Source organism: Sparus aurata, chromosome 19 (genome assembly GCF_900880675.1).
Source record: "Sparus aurata chromosome 19, fSpaAur1.1, whole genome shotgun sequence".
NCBI lineage: Eukaryota > Metazoa > Chordata > Actinopteri > Spariformes > Sparidae > Sparus > Sparus aurata.
Window position 1 is genome coordinate 29,273,788 of NC_044205.1, and position 26,894 is coordinate 29,300,681.

Here is a 26,894-nt window from a genome sequence, read left to right on the forward strand (position 1 = left end):
GCTTTTATACGAAATAAGTCAGTAAAAAAATAAAAAGGAATGTTTTATAGTATGTTATTGTTAATTATTTGATTGTTTTGAGGAGTAATGCAATAAATCAGACAGGAAACATGAGGATGACATGGGGACAAACTATAAGAATAATAAATACCTTAAAATAGTTTAATAGATGTAAATACATTCATAGAATGTGTACAAAGATAAATACATACAGTGACAAATTACAACAGAAACAACAGATAATGTCACATTACATAAAGTTATACCTACATTTATTTTTAGTATTATTTATTATGTCAGACATATTTATTGATTTATATTTTGGCAGTATCATTAATGAGAAAAAAAACCAACATACACCCTCCTCTTTTATTCTGAAGAGCGTCCCCGGAAGTGTGATGGCCGCCCGTTGAGCCGAGTCTTCCTGCTCTGCTGCTGTCAGTGAAGCTGAAGCTGAAGCCGAACAAAGTGTCCGGACCAAGTGCGACCATGAGTGAGGAACATTACCTGGAGCTGTGTGAGAACCCGGTCCAGTTCGAGAATGCGTCCAGCGTCAACAACGTGTTCTTCGACGAGGCGAACAAGCAGGTGAGCTAGCTGTTAGCTAGCATCGATGTGGCTAACAGCCGGCTAACTGACAGTTAAAAGTTAAATCACGAGTTTCACTTCGCTTTACTTTACTTTAACACTTAATGTGAAGTTGTTTTTTTTATATAATTAAAGGAGACTTAAGGTTAAAAAAAACAATTAGCTGTCCAACAATTATACTCCGTAAAATGCTGCATTTTGTACAAAATGACGCAGAGTTTGATCAGAGAGGCAGTAAACAAACCAGCCACTCACTGTCAGCTGGATTAGTTGGATGCAAACTACACAAACTTCTCTTCAAAAGGCAAATACATCATATATCATACTGTGTCTGTGTGTAATCAATATATTAATCTGAAGGAATAATTGTTCATGTCTATCAAGGTGTTCGCGGTGCGTTCAGGTGGAGCCACAGGAGTGGTGGTCAAAGGCCCCGACGACAAGAGCAGTGTTGCCTTCAGGTACATCAGCCTGTGCAGGAATATCCGGACATGATGAATCTACTGTCTGTGGTGTATCTCTCTCTCTCTCTGTCTGTCTCAACTGAGCCAAATACTGACCTCAACATCACAAGACTCCATTAACAAATGTAGTGATTTTAAGAGTTGTTGAGTTAAAACAAACTTTATAAACATTATGAAACTGTGTGTGTGACAGATTGTAAGTCATTGTGTCCTTGTTGTAAATTCAGCATTAAATCTTTCAGCTGAAGTTGTTTGTCTCCTTGTAAAAAGTGTCAGTTTGTGGCAGCATGTCTGTACCAGCCTGTCTGCTTCTGTGTCTAAAGTGCTAAAGTCTTACCTGCCAACATTGATCAGCTGTTTGAACACACTGTTTACACTGATTTCACCATTTACACTCCATTTATGAAAGAAGAAACATGTTATTGATCTAAACATGTCACATGTTACAAAGACACTAAACAGTAACAATATAGGCTCCTTCTTTGTGTGTTTCCTCCACAGGATGGACGATAAAGGAGAAGTGAAGTGTATAAAGTTCTCTATTGGAAATAAGATCCTGGCAGTTCAGAGAACTTCAAAGTCTGTGGTGAGTGTGGCAGAATGAACCTTTAATACTTTCTGTTCCAGGAGCATCGATAAACATGTGTCCAGTAACTTATTCTGAAGAACAACTTCACCACATGTAAAGTAATTAAAGTATAAATGAGTGAAAATCAGCTGGAGTTCTTTTAAATTCAGACAGCGTAGTCGTTTAGTTGTTACGTATCATGAAGCCACGTCGTCTCTTCTGCAGCTCTGAGTCAGACTGGTTATTTTATCTCGTCTGCAGGATTTGATCAACTTCATCCCCGACTATCCTCACACAGAGTTCACACAGGAATGCAAGGTGCGCTACCTGGTCTTTTATTTTGAAACCTCTCCTCTCCTTTTTCCTGTTGGGTTTTTGTGTGATAATGTAAATAAACTGTTCTTGTGTGTTCGTCTCATCCTGCAGACGAAGAACGCAAATGTTTTGGGTTTCTGTTGGACAAACTGGAACGAGATCGTCTTCATCACCGATCAGGGAATCGAGTTCTACCAGGTAATCCTCACATCAGTCACATATTTACAACTGTGAGGTTCAGAGAGTCTATATTTTCTTGTTTACTGGCAGTTTTTTGCTCTTGAATACAGAATTTTAGAGCATTTTTAATTTAAAAGGTTAAGTTAGATTCTCCAGCTGGTTTCATGTGCGACTGTTCATTATATCAACACTGATCTAAATCAGCTTTCCCACTCGTGCTAAGGATTTGAGAACTGTCGGGAATAAAACATCTTGGCAGAATAATCTTTCTAAATTCCTTCATTTTTACATGAAAAGAAAATCTAGGGGGAAAAAACAAGACGTTCTGTGAAACATCCGTCCAGAGTCAGATATAGATCACATTGTTATACCAGGTGTAACGTGGTCTGGCGGTGTTTGACGTCTCTGCTCAGGTGTTTCCAGACAAGCGCAGTCTGAAGCTGCTGAAGAGTCAGAGCATCAATGTGAACTGGTACCAGTACTGTCCCGAGACGTCCGTCATCCTGCTGTCCACCACCGTGCAGGGGAACATCCTGCAGCCCTTCGCCTTCAGGGTGAGCAGACGCACAACAACCTCAACACGCTCTTCATTTCATATTTCCAGGTGTCTGTTTGTGATTCTGTAAGAGTTGATGATGTTCCACACGCACAGCCGGGCCTCGTCTTTAGATTTAGTGTCGGTTCTGTTCCGAGCGGAACATTTTTTAGTGTTGCGTTAATGTTTTAAATACAGTTTTCAATCTGTTGCTTTATGTTTCATTGTTCAGAATGGCACCATGTCCAAGATGTCCAAGTTTGAGATCGAGCTGCCGGTCGTCCCCAAACCCGCCAAGCTCAGTCTGTCGGAGAGAGACATCGCCATGGCAACCATGTGAGTTGCTGCCGCGTCATCCTTTTGAATATGTGATGTTCAGGTGCAAACAGCAGCTTTTTAGTAAAGTTGACTTGAACTAATCAAGTAAATGTAGAGGAGTTGGTATTCTCAAATTTGACACTAAGATTTTTATTATCGTTTATCAGTCTACCTGATAACTAATAATCAGTTTCAGCCCTGAAAGAATGACAGAGGTCTACAGATGTTGACGTCGTTTGTCTCCCTGTAGTTACGGTCAGCTGTTTGTGATGTACCTGAAGCACCACTCGAGGACCGCCAACAGCCCCGGTGCAGAGGTGGTGCTGTACCACTTACCAAGGTACACACACACACACACACACACACACACACACACACACACACACACACAGAACAGAACAGAGACGTGTTCGTTCAAAATGTGTATTATAAAAAATTCTGGCCTTATCTTACAAAGACACAGTATCACTGAGGGAAATTGTTTCTTCTGACCTGACCGACCTGTGTGTGTGTGTGTGTGTTTCTGTGTGTGTGTGTGTGTGTGTGTGTGTGTTTCTGTGTGTGTGTGTGTGTGTGTGTGTGTGTGTGTGTGTGTGTGTGTGTGTGTGTTCAGGGAGGGTGCGTGTAAGAAGACTCACGTGTTGAAGCTGAACACGACGGGGAAGTTTGCTCTGAACATCGTGGACAACCTGGTGGTGGTTCATCACCAGAGCACTCAGGTGAGATCCGTCTTCCTGCTGACTCAGTGGAACGAATAACTGATGCTTTTATTTCTTTACTTGATTTGTTCTCACATTGTTACTTTATCCTCTATGATACTACAAGTGTTTAACATCAGGAGCAGAGACATCAGTCAGCTGCAAGATTTAATTTACACTTCAGAAATCACAAAGTGGTGTGAAGATTATCTTGATGAGCAAAACGTGGAAGGATCATAAATCATAAACTCTAGATTATTTTCTGTAATAATCCAAACTTGAATTAAAAAATCCCACAGAGGGAACAGGAGCGATGCTAACGTCAGGTAGCATACAGGAATACGTCACCGCTGTGTGAGCTGAGAAATGAACTTAAATGTGGAAAAACTTTTCATCTCACGATGTTCAAGTGAGAAAGAAAGAACTCTTCATCTGGATTCACACCAGAAGTTAATGGCGTCTGTTCTGGACCGAGACTCGTCCTCCATCAAAGTGGAAACCTGTTTCGTGTTTTGTGTGACCCTGCAGACAAACACAACCTCCTCCGCAGAGATAAAATGATTTATAAATGTTAAAACACTCTGATGATGTGAAGACTTCCTGTTTCTCTCTCTGTTTGTCTGTCAGACGTCTCTGATCTTCGACATCAAGCTGAAGGAACCGGACTGCGCCGTCAACACACACCAACCGGTCCTCCCAGCCCGGTCCATACACCCCTACAGGATACCACTGTCAGGTACACACGCACGCACACGCACACACACGCACACACACACGCACACACACTCTCAGGTTATTCACTGCGTGTATGTTCGTTCTTCACTGAGTGTCTCTTTGTCTCTCAGGTCCAGCAGTTGTTCCCTCTCAGCCTCCACCTCTCTGTCAGCTCTGTATCCTTTCAGCTCCAACACAGTTTCACTGCGTTCACTAGTTTTAGTTCAGCAGTTTATAATAATTCAAACTGACTTTAACCGTCGCTGCAGACTCTTCGTCCTGGAGCGTCTTCCAGCCCGACATCATCATCAGCGCCAGTGAAGGTGTGAAACACAGACTTTATACCTTCATCATTATGATTGTTATTCTGCCCTCACACATCCGTATTGATCCGTGTGTGTGTGTGTGTGTGTGTGTGTGTGTGTGTGTGTGTGTGTGTGTGTGTGTGTGTGTGTGTGTGTGTGTCAGGGTATTTGTGGTACTTGCAGGTGAAGTTGCCTCCAACTGTCAACCTGCTGCAGGACAAAGGCAAACTGATGGACTTCCTGTTAAGACGGAGAGACTGCAAGATGGTCATCCTGTCCGTCTGCTCACAGAGTACGTCTGTTTATCTGACTGACCAAATAAATCAGGTTACATTAAAACCATCAAACCACCGAGACGAGACCAAAATCAGAGAAGTGAAGTTAACTGAAGTGAGCCTGATAACCATCAAAACAACAAGAAAAACTTATTGTAGGACCAAAGAGTTCAGTAACTCTTCTTCAGGTGATCTGTAGAGTCTCTCTGTTATATTCAGAGTCAAAAAAGTTCAATCTGACCAGAAAACATCCAAAAACAAGATAAAGTAACAGATGAAGAGGTCACAGCTGCTGTAAGATGTAAACACAGACATTAAGACTTGTGAATGTGAAGTGAAGCTGAGTTGTCCGTCTCGTCCTCAGTCCTGGAGGGAGGAGAGAAGGGGAGTCTTCCTGTTGTGGCCACTGTGTTCGACAAACTCAACCAGGTGTATAAAGAATACCTGGAGGCCGAGCAGAGCTACACTGTGGTGAGTGACGTCAGCTCAGCATCATTTCTGTTTTCATCAGTCAGATTTCATGTTTTCTGAGTAATGTTTGTGTTTGTCGTTCGTAGGCGATGGAGTCCGGTCCGAGTCGAGGCAGCGCGGCTCAGAAGCGTCCGGTCAGAACTCAGGCGGTCATCGACCAATCAGACATGTACACACACGTCCTGTCGTCGTTCACAGAGAGGAAGGTACACAAACACACACATGACTCGGCTTGTTCAGATCAGTCAGCAGCTGTGAGGGAGTGAAGCTAACACGACCCTCACCTCCAACTCACAGTTTCACTGTGACAGGAAGCTTTTTTTCTCCACATCACGAGTCATTCATGTCAGAACGTCACAGAATAAATAACAAGATTAATGAAGTTATCATAAATGAAGCAGCTGCTGTCATCACAGACTTTAAATGTCACTGAGGTTGTCAGAATAATTCATTTCCATGTTGCAGACCTTCAATAAGAACACAGTAAAGTATCATGTTAATCATTTTAGAGCAAATTTTACTGAAAGATTTGATATTTATTTCTCTCAATGCATCAAATGTCCTGAGCGTTTGTGACCTTGACGGCTCTGTGTGTGTTCTGTGTGGTTCTGTGTGTTCTGTGTGGTTCTGTGTGTTCTGTGTGGTTCTGTGTGGTTCTGTGTGGTTCTGTGTGTTCTGTGTGGTTCTGTGTGTTCTGTGTGTTCTGTGTGGTTCTGCAGGACGTCTCTCATAAATTCGTTATTGCGGTTCTGATGGAGTACATCCGCTCTCTGAACCAGTTCCAGATCACCGTGCAGGTAAAAACGCTCGCACTGAACATCTTTGTTCTGACCTGGAGGATGTTCACGTTGATGACATCATCACCGTGAGACTGTGTGTTCTTGTGTTCTGGCAGCATTACCTGTACGAGCTGGTGATTAAGACGTTGGTGCAGCACAACCTCTTCTACATGCTGCACCAGTTCCTGCAGTATCACGTCCTCAGTGACTCCAAACCGCTGGTGAGTTCACACCTGAAGCTGCTCCAGAACCAGATGACTCTGGATTCTGGATTTAAACTGGTTCTGACTCTTCTGACTAGAATAAGAAGAGTTCACCCAGAAAGTGACGCTCAGTCATCGTCTCCTCCCTCCTGATGATGTAAAGTCAGAATGGTTTCCATGTTTCTGCTGTAGTAGAGAACGGTTTGAGATGAGAGAGAAACAACTTTTAAATCATTCAGTTTATTTATGTTGCTCGTTTTCATCACAAGAAGAACACAAAAGAAACTCAACACAGTTTTCATCTCCTGGTGATTGTAGATGATCTGAAGTGATGAAACCTGATGAACTCATGATGAACATCACTTGTTGTCACACTGTGAACTCAGACTTTGTGTCCAGTGTGTGTTAGTGTTCCTTTGTGTGTGTGTTTGTGTGTTCAGGCCTGTTTGCTTCTGTCTCTGGAGAGTACGTACCCTCCTGCCCACCAGCTGTCACTGGACATGCTGAAGGTATCAAACACTCACACACATTAAATAACCGAGCACGTGATTTCAAACCTCATCATTTAATTCTGTGTGTTTTCAGCGTCTGTCCACAGCCAACGATGAGATCGTGGAGGTTCTGCTGTCGAAGCAGCAGGTTCTGGGCGCACTCAGATTCATCCGCAGTGTCGGTACGTTGATGTTCAGTTTATCTACCGAGATACAAACTCCTGGACTTTATATTCTCACTGTGACTCGTTGTAGATCAGAACTGGTGGGTTGTTAAAACAGTTAGCTGGAGCTGGAGCGAGTCTCCATGAAGCTTCACAGCCAGCAGTAACTCTTCTGACAGACACACAGGATTCACACTTTAAAGTGGACTAACCCTCACTGGTGTCCCGGCGAGCAGGTGGCCACGACAACGTGTCGGCCAGGAAGTTTCTGGATGCGGCGCAGCAGACCGGCGACCAGATGTTGTTCTACACTGTGTTCAGGTCGTTCCAGCAGAGAAACCAGCGGCTGAGAGGAAGTCCCAGCTTCAACCCCGGTGAGAGAAAACACACAGAGCTGAACGTTAAACAGCCGACATGAAACCATCACGAGTCAGATCCAGCAACAGTGTTCATCCTCTGAAACATGGAGTCGTCTCCTGTCTCACTGCTCAGCTCAGCACAGCTCTGCTTCATATCGTCCTCACTCTAATCAGCTGGTTCTCATATGAAGTGAGACGTTAGTTCACTGCTGAAAACATTTCCTTCTCACTGACTCCCTGTTGATTTAATGATAAAGTCTCTGGAGAAAATAGAAAAACAGACACAAGCTTCAACTTCTGACTCCTTTTTCAACATTAATGCCTCATTTGATGATATATTTATTTTGTGTGTGTGTGTGTGTGTGTCACCAGGAGAGCACTGTGAGGAGCATGTCGTCCACTTCAAGCAGCTGTTCGGGGATCAGGCTCTGATGAAACCATCCACCGTGTGAACCGCCGGGTCCGAAACACACACCGTGTGACGGTGCTGGTTGGACAGAGTCTCCATCAGTTTGGACACGCGGGACGTTCAGGAGACGACCTGACGAACCAACACAGGGATCAGATGGTGACAGTTTGAACTGATACTCGTCTTTATCATTTCTATGATCCTGTTTGTTCTGCCTCCTGGTTTCTGCTCCACTGTCACATGTCAGCACCTGATCCAGGTCTCTGCAGGCTGCTCTCCTTGACGTGGGCGGGGCCAGAGGCTGGACACATGTTGGGATGCCTGTCAGAATATTTTGTACATATGACATGAGTGAAGTTAATAGTGAAACTAATGTTTATTTTGTAAAGAGTTCATGATTGTGTACTAAACTGAGTAACAGCAGAAATATGTTGAAACTAAAGATTAAAGTATCGTGTGTGTGTGTTTAAACGTCCTTCTGTACAGATAATAAAACATCAAACTACACGTGTGTGTGTGCATGTCACTTTTGTGCTGCATTCAAGGCCGAGTGCCAGAATTGGACATTAGGACCTTCAGGGTTTTGAGCTCAAAAGGAACTTGTAAATCATAGAAATGTGGTCACAAATATTTTTAAGGAAAATTTTTCTATCAATAGTTTCTGTAAAACGTGATCATGTATTTGTAAATTATCAGGTTTTAGCAAAGAGTGAAACTGAGTCTGGAGTAATGTGGAATACTGAAAAGCTGAAATCTAAAATAAATAAATAGCTCAATACTTATATTAATGTCATTAAATGCATCTAATGAAACTAAAAATAATGCAGGACTTCATTGATTTATAAAACAAATTCATATTCTATTTATTCCTGTTTCATTTCCTTATTATTTCATTTATTTAGCTATTTATTTAGAATATTATTTTACTTTTGCATTTTGAGAAATTATACACATAAGATGTAAATATATACAAATAAATATTGTTTTGGAAAAGAATCTAGAAGCTGATGAAAATGAGCAAAACTTTAATCTTTATGAGTCAGAAATAAAACCTGAATCCAGAGAAGTGATTCAACAAACGGACGTCGTTTAAACACGCAGAACATTTATAATAACATAGATGGAGGCGATTTACATCACATGAGATTTGAATAGTGGGATTGAATATAAAACAATCATTATATATTTCTTAATCACTGATAATGACACTCAAGGTAACAGTTAGTACATGTTTCTTACTTCACGTCTAAAGGAAGTGAAAATGTCCTGGGCCCGTATTCCTAAAGATTCTGAGAATCCTCTCAGAGAGCTCCTAACTTAACCTAAAAATTCCTAGCAAGGAGTCTTAGCTTGGGAGTGATTCTAGAACATTCTCAGAGAACTCTGAGCAAGGAATGGACAGAAACTCCTATCTTAGTGAGGAGGTGTGGTTGACCCCGTTGCTAGGTATGAGTCATCATTTCAAAAGCTCTGATTGGTTGATCTTAAAAGCTAGATAAAAAATATACTTTTGGTGATAATGGGCAAAGGATGGACTCTCAAATCGATAAACTTAATCATAGAATCGAATCTCATGAAGACTGTGTAATTGTAAATAATATTTCACATAAAAGAAAATATCTGTTAAATGAATAGTAAGCTATACTTTAAAATTATCCTACAAAATGTGTGAAAACTTAGACCCACTTGCACAGTATTCACATAGTGATAATTTATTTGCTTATATTAATTGCCATGCTGGTAATTTTTGCACTTTCAACTTTCAACATTTCAACTCAATTTGGTGTTAACAATGGTAATGGCTCAGCTTTCATCAATGTCTGTGACTGCTGAACGGCCTATAAGAAGCAGTGTTGTGATGACTTTCATTTCGGTGGAATTGCATTTTGGCATTGGGTTGGAGAAGTAAGTGCATCTCTAATGAGATCAACCACAAACATGATTCCTGCACGATCCAATCTGTAGCGTTTCATTAATTCACTGTCATCCAGTGTTTGGAGAATATCTCTCAGGAATAGCTTTTATCTTTACTAGGATCCAATCTTCACTTTTAGGGGAAATTCTAAGAAAACATCACGATTCTAAGAATTTTCTTAGAATTTGGCCACTAGGAGCAACTCTTTGCACTAAGAATCTTTAGGAATACGGCCCCTGATGTTCAGTGTGTGAGCAAAGTTTAACACTGAACTGACTTTACAACTAAATCTACAGATATTACAGCAAATAAAAGCAACTCTGATCAATATGTCTTTTTTTAACAAAGGATCTAATGACCATGTGAAAGTTAAAGTTTGTTTAAGGCGACAGATTCACAATGATGACCAGACTCTTTGGATTCTTTAGGTCACTTTCTGCCACAACAGTCTGGTCGGATCCACTCGACAAAGAAGACTTTAAAGCTGTCAGATACAGAACCTGCTCTGATAACAAACATACTTGGGTTTGGAGTCAGAACCGTGTTTCAGTTTGGAGACTTCAGTGAAGTTCTGATTAAATACAAACTCTTTTCTCCCCTTAAACTATGTTCTGTCAAGTCCTGAGAGAATCTGGTGTTGGTGGTCAGAACCAGAACTGCTTTTTCATGTCAACTTCTAAAATATAATGTGGAAATAAACTGCAATTCACCATCGTTCCACATGGTGGAGCTGCAACTGACAGCAAAATCAAATATCCAATTAAATATGTTGATATACAGTTTTCTTGACAAGCAGTTGTTGAGGCTCTTTGTGTTCAGAATATGTGAGTGAATACAAGAATACAGGTCCAGGTCCAGGTCCAGGTGGAGGTCCAGGTGGAGGTCCAGGTGGAGGTCCAGGTGGAGGAGGTGTGTGAGTGTGGAGCAGAAGGAGTGGAGGAGTGTCAGTGCGTCTGCAGAGACTGTGTAGAAGGACAGAGCAGCAGCAGAGCAGTCCAGATACACTGATGATACTCTGTCACATCCAGAGGAACACAGGGATGATGCTGGACTGGACATTATGTGTGACAGTGGAGCTGATCTCAGAGCAGTTCACACTGCAGCACTGACAGTCATCTCCACTTGTTGTGATTGGTCCGTCAGTCACTGCTGGATGAAGCTCTCCTCTCCACTCCACCTCCCAGTAACACGGCCCAGTCAGAGCCTCTCCACCCACCAGCTGATGGTGCTGCTTCAACCTCTCTGGATCATCAGGACACAGCTGATCCTCTCAACACCTCCACCTTTCATCACTCTCACAGAGATCACCAGCTGATGAGAGAAGCAGAGAGACAGCAGAAGTGATAAATGAGTGTTTCCAGAGACTCCCTCCATCAGCTGTCAGTCAGTGATATAAAGACCAGCAGGACTTCAGTCCTGTTCAGACCACAAGTGGAGCGGCTGTGTAGCGTAGCCAGCTTCCTTTCAGCTTCATGTTAACGTGTTGGAGTGAAGCTCACAGACCTGCAGACACTTTGGACATCAAGTCTGTTTACTCTGCAGGTTTCACACAGTGGAAATAAACTGCTGACAGTCCCTGAACGCATCATTACTGCAGGAACACAGATACTCACAGCTCACTTTAATGATGATTTACTGCTCTTAAAAACCAGAGTCTCACTCACATTTAAAGATTTCATCTACTTTGGAAACATTACATGACAAATATGTAAATATATTATAAATATTTGGACAAATCAAATGACACATGGGCAGATATAAATATAACGTTAAAGGTCCTACATTGAACAGTAAATCATCAGCTGTGGTTTCTGGACTTCAGCAGAGGTTCTGGTCTGTATACAGACCACACGGTTGCTTAATGTAATGATGGTTCTCTGAAAAAAGAGCCTTCAGTTAAGGCAGACAAAGATGAACTGATCAGTTCTTCAGTGTTGATATGAGAGAACAAACACTTTGGATCAGATTTGATTGTCCGACAGTTTGATGAATGAGGACACTGTCTCTATACATCCTGTGATGCTGTCAGCTGTGATCAGCTTTATTTCCTGTAGACATGATCACAACAAGCTTCTGGCTTGTCTGATTGGCTGACTGTTCTTCTCTCACAGCTTCACTGAGGAAAGCAGGAAATACTGGATCTTTACTTTGATACTGTGTTTAGTACAATACTGCTGAAACCAGCATGAACTGACTCCAACCCTCTACTGACCTCAGAGTCTCCAGTCTGCAGTCTGGACTCTCCTTCAGATCCCACAGCAGCTTCACTCCTGAATCCTGCAGCTTGTTTTTTTCCAGATCCAGCTCTCTCAGATGGGAGGGGTTGGACTTCAGAGCTGAGGCAAGAGAAGCACAGCTGATCTCTGACAAACTGCAGCTCTTCAATCTAAATAAAGAATAAATGTTAGAGTTAATAATCAATTCATAATCCAATTATTGAAAATCAATGTTAGTTTTGAGGATCTTCTGTCAAAAGATGAAATCATAAACATGAATTTACTTTAACAACTAACTGAACATTTCATACAGTTTATTTAAAGAAACAGAAGTCTGAAGACTACATTTAGATTAAAAACAAACATGAAAATATGAACCAAATGAGATTTAAAACTTTATGGATGTAAGTAATGTATGAATATAAACTCAAATATTTATTCAACAATACAACAGTAACAGAGTCAGTGAACTGACCTCAGAGTCTCCAGTCTACAGTTTGGACTTTTCAGAAAATGACACAGAAGCTTCACTCCTGAATCCTGCAGCTTGTTGTAGTTCAGGTCCAGCTCTCTCAGATGGGAGGGGTTGGACTTCAGAGCTGAGGCCAGAGAACCACAGCTGATCTCTGATAACCTGCAGCTCCACAATCTGGATAAAGAATATTATGGATTATGGAGACAAAAATCAATTTATAATCCAATCAGATGTAAATACATGCTGCTGTTTTTTATCCTGCAATTCTCTGAGCCATTGAAATGAAATTTTGTCCCCACTGAACTGTAAAGTCATATTTTCGAATGACAATAAAAGAAAGTCTAAGTCTAAGATTTGTTCAGGTCTTAAATGTGTAGCTCAACATTACTGTGTCCTCATCAAGGACCTTTTCTTCCCATGCTTCCTGTGACGCACATCAGGACTTCTGTGAGATCGAAAGCTGTTGTTCACTGTGTCTCTCTGGTTGTCCATCTACCTTAGCTGTTTTTTCTTCTTCAGTTTCTTAGTCTTCATAGTCACACAGGTTTTGTACCGTAGCTAACACTAGACTTTATAACCTGCACATATTTTGTCGAATTGAGCCTCTTTTACTGTGTTGTCTGTTGCTGCCCAGTTAGCTTCCTCAAACTAGCCTAGCTCATTATTTTTTTGCCTATCACCGCAGTCAACTCAGCCTCGATAAACAAGTGCTACAATGGCCTGTGCTGACTGTTCTGCAGTAACTGATAGGGTGTCTCTATTAGAGAGACATGTCCGTGAGCTAGAACAACTTCTTTCAGCTAGGAACACGGGCACTGCAGATAGTGTAAGCCCCGGGCCTTAGCACTAGCTCAGTCTCGCCAGCAGCTGCTGTGGAGTTTGTTCCTGCTCGGTTGCGGCGTGGGAGAGGGCGCAGAAGCAAGTCACCGGTTGTTTGACCTGGTCAGCAGTCACCCCTCCGGACTGCTAACCAGTTTTCTGTCCTTGCTAAACCTGTTGTTAGTCTGGCTGGCTTGCGTGCCTCTGCAGCCCCGGCCGACAGGGCTAAACTCCACATGCTAGTAATCCATTACCCGTAACGTTAAGTTAGCATCGCCTGCCACTGTTTACTGTTAACCTGGGGCCAGAGCTTACGACATAGAGGCTTATCTTAGGGTGCTGGCATCACGCAGGGAGAAACAGGGAACAGCCAAACAGCACCACAAGCTACAGCAACATTGTAATTCATGCTGGCGCCAACAATATTCATCAGAAGCAGTCTGAGATTACAAAAGATAGCCTAGCCAGGACTTTTCAGGTTTCGATTAATTGTCTCTGGTCCGTTACCCCAGCGGGGTGATGATGAGATGTACAGTAGGCTAACAGCTATGAACTGCTGGCAGGCGCGTCACTGTAGGGAGCAGGGATACAGGTTCGTGGATAACTGGCCATCTTTCTGGGGTCGCCCCACCTGCTGAGAGCAGACGGCCTTCATCCTACTGGAGTCGGCACTGCTGTTTTGTCTAGCAATATAAACAGGTGTTTGAAGCAGGTTTGACATAAGGGATGTAGCACTCGGCAGGTAGCAGGTGACTAGAGAGCCTTCTAGTTAACATGGTTAGTCAGGGACATCATGCAAAGTACCAGATTGATAGCTTAGTTTATAACATTGAGACTGTCACCTTACCTCGCCACTTTTTCATTGAATCATCCTCTAATTGTGTAAATCATAATAATCTAATCTTGATCTCCACCTCTGACAGTGGGGAAATATCTTAACAAGCACCTTACACAGTCTTACATAATAAAATACTGAAGCAAATCACTATGGTATCCTGGCATCCCTACCTGCATAAGCAGCCAAAAACGTACTATTACTAAAAGGTATCTCGTTCCAATTCCTAAATTATCAACCATAAACTCCACTGAACAGCATGTTGCTGGAAACTGCAGCTCCAATGAGCTTAAAACCCTCAAATTTGGCTTTATTAGAATGAGATCACTGTCAACCAAAGCCTTACTGATTAATGATTTGATCACTGAGCATAAGCTGAACATGATTAGCTTATGTGAAACATGGCTGAAACCTAATACTTTTCTGCCTGTCCTCCTGACTAAAACTACACCCATATTGCCCAGGCCTCTAAACAGGGGGGAGGTGTTGCTCTAATCTATAAATCTATTTTCAGTTTAAGCTCAAACCAGGATATTAAATTTACTTAATTTGAAGCTCTGGTTTTAAAACCATCTTCATCAAATTGTAACAGCCTTATTCAGGGAACATGTTTTTCACCTGGTTGTACTGTACAGACCTCCAGGGCCTTACTTCAAATTCCTAGAAGAATTCAGTGAATTTATTTCAGATCTTGCGAATCACTCAGATAAGATCCTAATTATTGGGAAATTCAATATCTACTTAAATAAGCCCTCTGACCCTCTAAGGAAAGCTTTTTTGAGACTTCTCGATATTTCCAACTTTATCCATCTTGTCCATGAACCTACTCATTACAGTGGTAACACTATGGATTTGATAATTTCTCATGGACTAGATGTGTCATCCCTGAACGTCGCTTCCGCCTCCCCTGCTGTGTCGGACCACTCTCTCATTACATTTGAAATGTAATTAGCATGTCCTTATGTCAGTGACACAAATGTTTTTACTTCTTGTCATATCAGCCTGGCAATCATAGCGACGCTCAGTGATAAATTGCCTGGGGTCTCGGCTCCTTTTGCGACTGTGACATAACCTGTGGAAGGTTTCACAAATTAAGTTAACTCAGTACTTGTTTCTCAACTCGATTCTGTGGCACCGGTCTCTACCAACACAATACGACCAAAGAAATCTAATCCCTGGTTTATTAATGAAACCCATGATCTCAAGCAGGCCTGCAGGAAAATGGAACGAGCATGGCGCAATCTAAATTGGACGTTTTTTATCTTGCTTGGCGTGATTGTGTACTTAATTATAAGCGTGCTCTTAATACTGCTAAAACAGCATATTTCTCTGGCCTCATAAACAGTAATAAACACAATCCTAGATTTTTCTTCAACACCGTGGCTAAACATACTCAAAAACCACAGTCTGTGCACCCTTTAATGCAAATGATTTCTTATATTTCTTTTGTAATAAAATTGATGGGATCAGAATCAAAATGAACTCATCATCTCCGGCTTCCTTGTCAAAGTTTATTATAAAACATCCTTCTGCTGATTCTCAGTTAGTCTCAGCTCTAAACACTCTCTAAAAATATCTCCCTTGAGATATTGTCTAAAATTGTCTCATCCTCAAAACCAGCTACTTGCGTCCTGGACCCCTTTCCGGCAAAACTGTTTAAAGAACTTTGGCCAGCACTGGGACCTACAGTGTTAAATATTGTTAACTTATCACTCATGACTGGTGTTTTTCCTGCTAGTTTTAAGTCTGCTGTGGTTACGCCTCTACTTAAGAAACCACACCTCGACCCAGGATCTCTAAATAATTATAGACCAGTATCCAACCTTCCCTTCTTCTCTAGAGTCTTAGAAAGAGTTTTTTCCCAACAACTTTCAGGCTACCTATTTATTAATAATCTCCTGGAACCTTTTCAATCAGCTTTCAGAGCTTCACTCCACTGAAACTGCCCTTACTAAGTCGCTAAATGACATTTGACTTACTTTAGACTCTAACTCTACCTCAGTGCTTATGTTGCTGGATCTCAGTGGTGCATTTGATACAATAGATCATGGCATATTGTTAGACCGAATCAATTTTGCATCTCTGGCTCGAGCCTGGCTAAAATCATACCTGTCAGAAAGAACACAGTGTGTTTCTTACAATAGTACTTCATCAATTTTTACTAATGTGAAGTATGGAGTTCTTCAGGACTGGGCCCTTTGCTCTTATCTTTATATATTTCACCTCTCGGCCTAATTATTCGGAGCTACGGAATACATTTCCACTGCTATGCGGACGACACTCAGCTGTATGTGCCCTTTAAAGCTAATGACAAATTGCAAATCACGAAACTAGAGACCTGCCTATATGCAGTGAAGAAGTGGATGTCAGAAAACTTCCTGCTCCTAAATTCGGGAAAAACTGAGATGCTGGTCATCGCCCCCGCCAGACAGAGACACCATGTTGATCAGGTGACTGTAACTCTCGACAACTACGTTATTTCTCAAAGCTCAACCGTCAAGAATCTAGGTGTTACTTTTGATTCTACACTCTCCTTCGATCAGCACATCAAAGAAATTACCAAGATCGCCTTCTACTACCTGCGCAATATAGCTAAAATTAGGCCCTTCCTGTCCACCGCGGATGCAGAGATCCTGATTCACGCCTTTGTTTCGTCTAGGCTGGATTACTGCAATGTCTTACTTTCAGGTCGTATGTATGTGCTCATAAAAGCTGATGATAAATCATAAGAAAACATGATCATATTACACCAATCCTAGCATCTCTGCACTGGTGCCAAATACATATAAGATTAGACTATAAGGTGCTGCTGATGACATACAAAACTGTGCACAACCTTGCCCCGTTGTACATGTCAGACCTCATTACACCATATATTCCAACTTTTGATGGTTCCCAGGGTTAAGAAGAAGTCAGCTGGCTGCAGAGCTTTTTCCTATCAGGCCCCCTTAATCTGGAATAACCTCCCAGCTGACATCAGACAATCTGGCTCTGTTGACGCCTTTAAATCTGAACTCATTCTCATTCATTCATTCTGTTAATATAACTTGTAAACTGTGATTTGTTGCTCTTTTTCTGTACATGAGACATCTATAGCATGTCCTCTGTGGCTCTTCCTGAGGGTTCTTCCATCGTTTTTTAACTTGTTAAAAGGGTCTTTTTTTCCATCAAAATGGCAAGTTTTTTCCTTACTCGAGTCAAGGGTCTAAGGAAAGAGGATGTCGTTCACTGTACAGATTATAAAGCCCATTGAGGCAATGTGATTGTGATTTGGGGCTATATGAATAAAAATGATTTGATTTGATTTGACTTTTCTCTAAAATGAGTAGAGAGACTTTGTCATTGTGTTATTGTGGATCATCATCAGTCTTCTACAGACATCATCCACATGTCAGCACAACATTCATACAGCTGTTCATGTCAACACAGATTAATAACACGCTGCTGATCTCAGTCAGGTCTGTTATTAGAGGAGAAAACAGAATTTTTTTTTAAACATCTACTTTTGAAAATATGTTTCGATCTGTGTGTTCTGTAGGATCAATATAAATGATGAGACATTTTCCTGAAAACACAGTGAAACTAATAAAAAGTAAAGACACATTTGTACTTCAGCTACTCAACTGTATCAAATTAAAAGAAACATTAGTTCATAATCTATTGATGAAAATAAAGTTTTCTTTAAAAACTGAACATTTTCTACAGTTTCTTTAACAGAGTATTTATTGACTGAAGACTTAATTTATTCAAGAAACATGAAAATATGAACAACGGGACATTTATGACTTTATGGAGGTAATCAACTTCAGAACATAAATATGGTTCAATTGTTAATAAAACATATGAGATCCACAACGTTAACAGAGTCAGTGAACTGACCTCAGAGTCTCCAGTCTACAGTTTGGACTCTGCAGAAAATCACACAGAAGCTTCACTGATGAATCCTTCGGGTTGTTGTAGTTCAGCTCCAGCTCTCTCAGATGGGAGGGGTTGGACTTCAGAGCTGAGGCCAGAGAAGCACAGCTGATCTCTGACAAACTGCAGCTGTTCAATCTGAATAAAGAATAAATGATGGAGATAGAAATCACTTTATAATCCAGTCAGATGTGTTCAGGTTTTAAATGTGTAGCTCAACATTATTGTGCCCTTATCAATGAGCTTTTCTCTAAAATGAGCAGAGAGACTTGTCATTGTGTTATTGTGGATCATCATCAGCCTTCAACAGACATCATCCACATGTCAGCACAACATTCATACAGCTGTTCATGTCAACACAGATTAATAACAAGCTGCTGATCTCAGTCAGGTCTGTTATTAGAGGAGAAAACAGAAATATTTTTAAACATCTTCTTTTGAAAATATGCTTTGATCTGTGTGTTCTGTAGGATCAATATCAATGATCAGATATTTTCCTGAAAACAGTAAAACTAATGGAAACTAAAGAGATATTTGTACTTCAGCCACTCAACTGTATCAATTTTAAACAAATATCAGTTCCTATTCTGCTAACAGATTAAATTAATGAAAATAAAGAGTTTTCTTTAAAAACTAACTGAACATTTTCTACAGTTTCTTTAACAAACATAAGTCTATATTGACTGAAGATTTGATGTATTCAAGAAACATGAAAATATGAACAAAAGTATATTTATGACTTTATGGAGGTAATAAACGTCAAAACATAAATATGATTCAATTGTTAATTAAACATCTGAGATCTACAACAGTAACAGAGTCAGTGAACTGACCCCAGATTCTCCAGTCTACAGTTTGGACTCTGTAGAAAATCACACAGCAGCTTCACTCCTGATTCCTTCAGGTTGTTTTTACTCAGGTCCAGCTCTCTCAGATGGGAGGGGTTGGACTTCAGAGCTGAGGCCAGAGAAGCACAGCTGATCTCTGACAAACTGCAGCTGCTCAATCTGAATAAACAATAAATGATGGAGATAAAAATCAATTTATAATCCAGTTAGATGTGTTCAGGTTTTAAATGTGTAGCTCAACATTACTGTGTCCTCATCAATGAGCTTTTTCTCTAAAATGAGTAGAGAGACTTTGTCATTGTGTTATTGAGGATCATCATCAGCCTTCTACAGACATCATCTACATGTCAGCACAACATTCATACAGCTGTTCATGTCAACACAGATTAATAACAAACTGCTAATCTCAGACAGGTCTGGATTAATTGTAAAATCAGACATAATGTTATTTTAGTGTTTTCATTCTCTTCTGTTTCTAATTCATAACAACCATGTGTCATTTCATAAAAATACCAAATTTAAGTAAATGCATCACTTTACAGACACCTGTTCCAGCACTCACTCTCTGCTCATACCACACATTCAGACTTTCCTCAACATCATTTTCATCATCATCATCGTCAACTCCATCAACACGCAGCTGACTGACTCTGAGCCTCATCCTAAATCATCTTCAAAACTTTACTCAGTAAAGTAAGATGCTCCATCTCTTAATCCTACCTTACTGTACAGATAGTGTATAATTTCTGCTCCTGTTTACAAAGTAACATCCTGTGTGACATTAACGTTTCATATGTAGATGTGTCCCAAGAATTTAGGTATTGATATCATTTTGCAGCACAATAACAGATACATCCTTAAGTTTCTGTACTAATGCCAACCCAGTTTGAGTCAAAATGTTCAGACTTACAAACCATTAAGCTGCATGATTTGTGCTCAGATAAACACAGAAAACAAGAGAACTGAAGGAAATTCAAAACTGTTGTGATAGATTTAAATTAGGTAGATATACAGTGTATAAGAGAAAAAGACATGAACTGACCTCAAAATCTCCAGTTTACAGTTTGGACTCTTCAGTCCAGAACACAGCAGCTTCACTCCTGAATCCTGCAGCCTGTTGGAACTCAGGTCCAGCTCTCTCAGATGGGAGGGGTTGGACCTCAGAGCTGAGGCCACGACTTGACAGTGAATCTCTGAGAGTCCACAACCAACAAATCTGTGATGACAAAGAAAAAACATCAACTATAAAAATTCTTCATCATAAAAATAGACGCTACATGTTTAATCACAAAGCAAATGAACATGAGTGGCTGTGATTATGGAAGTTAAATCAAGTCATTAATCAAGAGCATAGATTTTCTGTTTGAGAGCATGATTTCATTCCTTTTCAGTGACACAGCTCCTTCGCGTGCTCAGATTTTTTCTCTTCATGCTCACATTTTGTGCTTGCATTTACATTTCTTCTGCTTTCTTTCAAAATGTCTGCTTAAAGTTAAAAATCACATGCCTGTGTTCACATTTCTCCTTCTTGCAAACAAAAATTTCGCTCGCATTCAAATGTGCCCTCTGCCCGCTCAGATCTAAGTGCACGCGCTCAGAACACACACCTGCTCACAGGTCAAGTTCTGCTCTCGGATCTCTCCTCTGCTCACGGATTTTTCTTGTGTATCAACACTGTCAACCAATAGAAGGCCGGCTACTGTTGACCAATCAGATTATACCCGCTTCTTTGCGGATGCGTTCGCTGTACTTCAAGGAGCGTCGCATACGGACGGGCACTGTTTCTACCGGGTTTATCTACTTCCGTCCTCCAGGCTGTTAAATGTGGTGGTTCCCTTTATTTTATGACAACTTTTGGAATAAAATATCAGTTAATCAATACACGAGCGCCCGTGCTTTTCATTACAATAGCTACATACATCAACATAAAGTAGAACAATAGCGGCTCTACTTTCGCCATATTAGCCAATAGCCAGCTACCCAGGCAGCGGGATATGTTATATAGTATAAATAGTGAGAAGTGAGCGTAATTGTGACGATAGTACAGCGGTTAAGAACTCCTGTTCATCTTACTTTTTGCATCATGGGACGCTGGTTCGCATCCCGGCCCGGCCGGCACCCTCGCTCGTGTAATGAATGAAAAATACTCATCATAGCGTATTTTTCATTACACCTTTTTAATCACGTATGTTTACCCACCATCTCTTGTTAAGCGTTTGTCAGGGGGCCCATGAAGGAAGAAGAAGAAAAAAAGAAGAAAAAAAAAACAGCTGTCCAGAATTGCCACAGGCCCTGTTTTTGTGAATGAAATATCTGGGGGCGGGTCAGTAAGGTAACGCTGAGTCGCCTTGATGCCTGTCAGTCATGATGAGTCGCGTCTCGTCACCTCTCTGATGTGTCTGCAGCTGAGCACTGTGATCCATGTCTCTCTCCCCGGCCGAGCGAGCTATCATACCGTAAAATACCAAATAATAGCCGCGGCATTTATTTGTTTCAATCACTTAACAGACCAGGCGTTTATTTGGGACAGGCGTTTAATTCCTTCCTCTCAAAATCCGGAATGAAAATGTCCCAAACTTCGCCAGCTTCTCGGTGAATTCTCTGGCATCCTCCTGCAAGTTGCGGCGGAGGAAACGATTCATCCAACTAGCACTCGCTGCAAACTCCTCATCTCTGCTGTCTGTCACTCACGGTTTTCCCGAGTTTTCCTCTGCATATTTTACGACAGAAAGTTTGAATTTCAAGTCATACTTTTTATTTTGTTGCTGCACCGGAGCCATGGCGATCATCAGTGTGATACTGACTGACAGAAAGCAGCACAACGCGTGAAAAAGGCGAAGAAGAAAAACGTGCAGTGTCAGTGGTCACGTCTTCTTCCTTGATTAAAAAAGAATAAATGAATTATACCCAGCATTTATTTGGAAACAGCGGTTATTTATCAAAATATACACCTGCATCGGCGTTTAAAGGGACCCTGCGGTTAATTGACACGCTGCTATTATTTGGTAATATACGGTACATTTACATCCAACTCTGTACGCCGGGCCGGGATGCGAACCAGCGTCCCATGATGCAAAAAGCATCATAAATTGATGTTCTTAACCGCTGTACTATCGTCTCAAACATACTAATCCCTCAGTATTTATACAATATAACATATCCCGTTGCCTGGGTAGCTGGCTATTGGCTAATATGGCGAAAGTAGAGCCGCTATTGTTCTACTTTATGTTGACGTAGCTACTGTAATGAAAAGCACGGGCGCTCGTGTATTGATTAACTGATATTTTATTCCAAAAGTCATCATAAATAAAGGGAACCACCACATTTAACAGCCTGGAGGACCGGAGTAGATAAACCCGGTAGAAACAGTGCCCGCCCGTATGCGATGCTCCTTGAAGTACAGCGAACGCATCCGCAAAGAAGCGGGGATATTCTGATTGGTCAACAGTAGCTGGCCTTCTATTGGTTGATAGTGTTGATACACAAGAAAAATCCGTGAGCAGAGTAGAGATCCGAGAGCAGAACTTGACCTGTGAGCGGGTGTGTGTTCTGAGTGTGTGCACTTAGACCTGAGCGTGCAGAGGGCACATTTGAATGCGAGCGAAATTTTTGTGTGCAAGAAGGACAAATGTGAGCACAGGCATGTGATTTTTGAATTCAAGCAGACATTTTGAAAGAAAGCAGAAGACATTTAAGTGCGAGCACAAAATGTGAGCATGAGGAGAAAAAATCTGAGCACGCGAAGGAGCTGTGTCACTGAAAAGGAATGAAATCATGCTCTCAAACTGAAAATCTATGCTCTTGATTAATGACTTGATTTAACTTCCATATGTGATCAGCTGGTCAGTTGTTGAGTCTGAGCTGGGCAGTCACTGATCAGCAGGTCTGTGGTTTAAAACTGAGCACCTCCTGTCCACATGTCAAACCCAAACCAGCAACATGATGAACACAAATCTGAGGCTTTACACAAAAGTGTCCATCAAACAGCTGTAATGTAAAGTGTCATATTCTAATAACCAAGATGCTGTGATTTGTTTATTTAACTCTATTTTAACATGATGTTGAGTAACTGTAAAATCACCAAGTTGTAACTGCGCTTGTATGTTTTTATCTCAGTTATGTGCTCGCATGTGTTTAACACAACTTTGATGTCACTCTGCTTTTCATCTACAAGTACATTTATTTAACTATGTATTTTGTATTAATAGCGTAATCAGTGCTGAATAAATAAATAATTGTATCACACAGCTCATCTTAATGCTGTAGAATGCTCCATTCACTCCTAGGCCACTAGTATGGTTCACATTAACTTTAATATTTTTGGAAAATACAGTGATTTCAAGTCTTGGCAAAAGGCTGAGTTGTCGTTACCGGTCAAGAAAAGAAAAAGAGAGGAAAGCAGAGAAGAGGGAGATGCGAAACGACGTCGGTTTGGCGAAGTATATTTCTCTGCTTAAAAACACTATTAACGGTAACAAATAAATTATAAAAAGACACACTATGTGAAGTTTTTTTTTCGTGTTGGTCAGTAGCCATGTAATAAGCGGAATAATGTATAGAACGGCGGCCATTCTCGGGAGAATAAGTCCCTTCGGGACAAATCAGTCCGGTTCATCCTGTAGGGACTTATTTTCCCAATAATGACAGCCGTTCTATACATTATCCCTTACATAATTAGTGCTGTGCGAAAATGTCAATACGACAATATATTGAAATATTTAACGTCAATTTACTGCATCAATTTCCAGCTCTATAAATCTGTATTCAGAAAATAATGATTCTTGTTTTAAACGGGCTGTGAAAGCCGACAACCTCCTGTAGGTGTCGCAGGACACTGTTCATACAGTGACACAAGAAATTACAAGATACAAGCACTTTATTTCCTGAAGATGTTTACTGTGTGTTTAGGGACACAGTCAGAATACTTGTGCATTTCATGAAGACATCTACATAAGTTCAGTGACACAAAAGAAGCTAATGCACTTTATTTTCATGTTTTTTTCTCTGAATCGCGTCACATAATCACCGACATTCATTTTCAGGCAGAAATGTGATCAGAGACAGTAGGACCGACAGGATGAAAGACGTTTTTTCACGTATAACTGCAGAATTTCTCTCCTCATTCAAAAACTAAATCAAGGAAAACGTTTCCAATGTGGAGGTTTTATATCGTACATGTGTCGAACACTGATGTTGTTTTACAGTCTTTATAATCACATCTGGACTTACCGAGCCTTCCTGCAGTTCCTCACAGCTGGAATCAGTCTCTGTCGTCCCTCCTGTGATGTGTTGTACTTCTCTGTGTCCAACTCATCCAGAACCTCCTCTGACATCTGCAGCATGTAGGCCAGAGCTGAGCAGTGGATCACAGAGAGTTCCTTCTCTGATCTGTTCTCTGACTTAAGGAAATCTTGGATCTCCTGATGAACTGAGTGGTCGTTCATCTCCATCAGACAGTGAAAGATGTTGATGCTTCTGTCAGGAAACATATTTTTCTTCCTTTTCTCCTTCAGGTTGTTGATGGCTCTCTGGATGAATTTTGGACTGTTATATGTCCGACCCAGCAGACCTGCTAAGAGTCTCTGGTTGGACTTCAGAGAGAGGCCATGAAGGAAGCGAACAAACAGGTCCAGGTGGCCATTTTTACTTTCAAGGGATTTCGTCATTACTCTGTTCAGGAAGACATCAAGTGTTGAATCAACATGTTTCTTTCCCAGAAAAGCCTCCAGGACCTCTGTGTTCCTGTTGGTGTAACAGTGGAACATGTAGACTGCAGCCAGAAACTCCTGAACGCTCAGATGAACAAAGCAGTAGACTGTTTTCTGGAAGATCACACTCTCTCTTCTGAAGATCTCTGTACAAACTCCTGAGTACACCGAGGCCTCTGTGACATTAAGACCACAGCGCTCCAGGTCTTCTTGGTAGAACATGATGTTTCCTGTCTTCAGATGTTCAAACGCCAGCCTCCCCAGCTTCAGAAGAACTTCCCTGTCAGCCTCCGTCAGCTCCTGCGGACTTGTCTCACATCCCTCATCGTACTTCTGCTTCTTCCTCTTTGTCTGAACCAGCAGGAAGTGTGAGTACATGTCAGTCAGGGTCTTGGGCAGCTCTCCTCTCTGGTCTGTAGTCAACATGTGGTCCAGAACTGTAGCAGTGATCCAGCAGAAGACTGGGATCAGACACATGATGTGGAGGCTCCTGGAGGTCTTGATGTGTGAGATGATTCTGCTGGACAGATCTTCATCACTGAACCTCCTCCTGAAGTACTCCTCCTTCTGGACGTCAGTGAAGCCTCGTACTTCTGTTACCCTGTCCACACATGAAGGAGGGATCTGATTGGCTGCTGCAGGTCGGGAAGTTATCCAGACGAGAGCCGAGGGAAGCAGCTTCCCCTGGATGAGGTTTGTCAGCAGCACGCTGACTGATGACTTCTGTGTGACATCAGACACGACCTCATGGTTGTTGAAATCCAGTGAAAGTCTGCTTTCATCCAGGCCGTCAAAGATGAAGAGAAGTTTACAGACAGCGAGCTTCTCTGTTGTCACCTTCTGTAATGTTGGATGGAAAACATGGAGCAGCCTGAGAAGACTGTACTGCTCATCTCTGATCAGGTTCAGCTCCCTGAACGACAGCAGAACCAGCAGACTGACATCTTGGTTTTCGGAGCCCTCTGCCCAGTCCAGAGTGAACTTCTGCACCGAGAAGGTTTTTCCAACTCCAGCGACGCCGTTGGTCAGAACCACTCTGATGCGTCTCTGTTGGTCAGGTGAGGCTTTAAAGATGTCGCAGCACCTGATTGGAGTGTCATGGAGGGTCTCCATCTTGGAAGCTGTCTCTAGCTGTCTCACCTCATGTTGGGTATTAACCTCTTCACTCTGTCCCTCTGTGATGTAGAGCTCAGTGTAGATCCTGTTGAGGAGGGTTCCACTTCCTGTTTTATCACTTCCTGTTCCATCACTTCCTTCAGTCACATGTTCACATCTCCTCCTCAGACTGATCTTATGTTCATCTAAAACCTCCTGCAGAACGAAATTCACTGCAACAGAGAAAAAAGGGAGACAAAAACAAAAGTTGACAAGTCTTTTTCTACTGAAACTCTGCTGTCTGAGATTTCTAAGGCCTGATGGCTCTGAGTGAGCAGCTCTGAGAATAACAAATAGCTGCTGAGCTGACAACAGGTTCACACACTTATAAGCACCAGTCTACTGGGCCACACTGTCTCCATACGACAGTGATGATGAAACAGGAGCTGTCACCAAATTTGCTAAATTCTTTTTGTAGGTCTCTGTGTTGGTTCTAAATTTGTTGAGTTAGCATCTTCAGTTAGCACTGCTCCGTAGCATCGTGTTCATACGAGTTTGCTTGAATCCTTTCACCTTTCCTTGTTTATTTTCCTCCAGTGTTAAGAACTTCCAGCACTCCTGCTGTTTTCTTTGTGACTCATGTACAGATTATCTATCATACAGTCTTACTTGGTGCAGTGTTAGTCTGACTGACTGTCTGCAGTCCAGCTCTTGTTCTGGATCTTTTTCCACACTGGGGACAGGAGGAGTGTTCTGATGAAGCAGACTGGTCCCAGTATGAGGTGATGCACTGTCTGCAGAACCAGTGTCCACAGCTGGTAGAGACTGGATCCTTCAGGACGTCCTTACACAAAGAACAGCAGGACGGCTGCTCCTCCACAGAAACATGCCTCCTCTTCCTCTCTCTGTGAAGACACGTCTTTATAACTATAATGATTCGTTCACTGTTGTTGAAAGATATCCAGATTTAGCAGACACTGTGTGGAAGCTCAGATGGTAACAAGAATCCATAAGAGGTCATTATTTTTCTGTTTATTCAGCATTCAGTCTGTAATGAAAATGTCTGTTTCTATAATTTATATTTCTATCTGACCAGCAGTCTACGACACACAGCATGTGATGACTCTGCTGTTATTTTTAATCTGTCCATGAGGACAAACAGTCTCTAGTAGGTCCAGCATGTTAGCAGCATAACAACATAGAAGCTTTGCCATTCAGCAAACTGGTCAGCA

At 41.5% G+C, this 26,894-nt stretch overlaps 2 protein-coding genes across 3 annotated transcripts; one reads left to right on the top strand and one right to left on the bottom strand.

Moving 5' to 3' along the window:
- The first annotated feature begins 380 nt into the window (after positions 1-380).
- On the top strand, positions 381-8,300 carry rmc1 (regulator of MON1-CCZ1). Of its 2 annotated transcripts, XM_030398143.1 has the most exons (21): positions 381-588; positions 973-1,049; positions 1,554-1,638; positions 1,882-1,938; positions 2,047-2,133; positions 2,529-2,669; positions 2,883-2,986; positions 3,219-3,308; positions 3,582-3,687; positions 4,294-4,402; positions 4,512-4,556; positions 4,650-4,703; positions 4,849-4,977; positions 5,325-5,431; positions 5,518-5,637; positions 6,151-6,228; positions 6,327-6,431; positions 6,854-6,922; positions 6,999-7,086; positions 7,305-7,442; positions 7,800-8,300. In XM_030398143.1, the coding sequence occupies exons 1-21, from the start codon at positions 490-492 to the stop codon at positions 7,877-7,879; spliced, it is 1,968 nt and encodes a 655-aa protein (XP_030254003.1). In that variant the 5' UTR covers positions 381-489; the 3' UTR covers positions 7,880-8,300. The 2 variants fall into 2 exon arrangements, with proteins under 2 accessions (XP_030254003.1, XP_030254004.1); XM_030398144.1 differs by lacking the exon at positions 973-1,049 and having other exon boundaries at positions 388-588.
- A 2,581-nt stretch (positions 8,301-10,881) lies between these two features.
- LOC115569910 (protein NLRC3-like) lies at positions 10,882-26,521 on the bottom strand (the record flags this gene model as incomplete). Its single annotated transcript, XM_030398132.1, has 7 exons — positions 10,882-11,062; positions 11,964-12,137; positions 12,443-12,616; positions 17,976-18,149; positions 19,902-20,075; positions 24,089-25,895; positions 26,332-26,521. Coding segments are annotated over 7 exons (2,700 nt in total), but the record flags the coding sequence as incomplete, so codon positions are not given.
- Positions 26,522-26,894: the final 373 nt, after the last annotated feature.

Bases quoted from the DNA above. Each gene is read 5' to 3' on its own strand.
- rmc1 (XM_030398143.1), top strand. From the start codon at position 490: ATGAGTGAGGAACATTACCTGGAGCTGTGTGAGAACCCGGTCCAGTTC. The intron at 2,134-2,528 runs GTAATCCTCACA...GTCTCTGCTCAG, and splicing joins AGGGAATCGAGTTCTACCAG to GTGTTTCCAGACAAGCGCAG. The intron at 5,638-6,150 runs GTACACAAACAC...GTGGTTCTGCAG, and splicing joins CGTCGTTCACAGAGAGGAAG to GACGTCTCTCATAAATTCGT.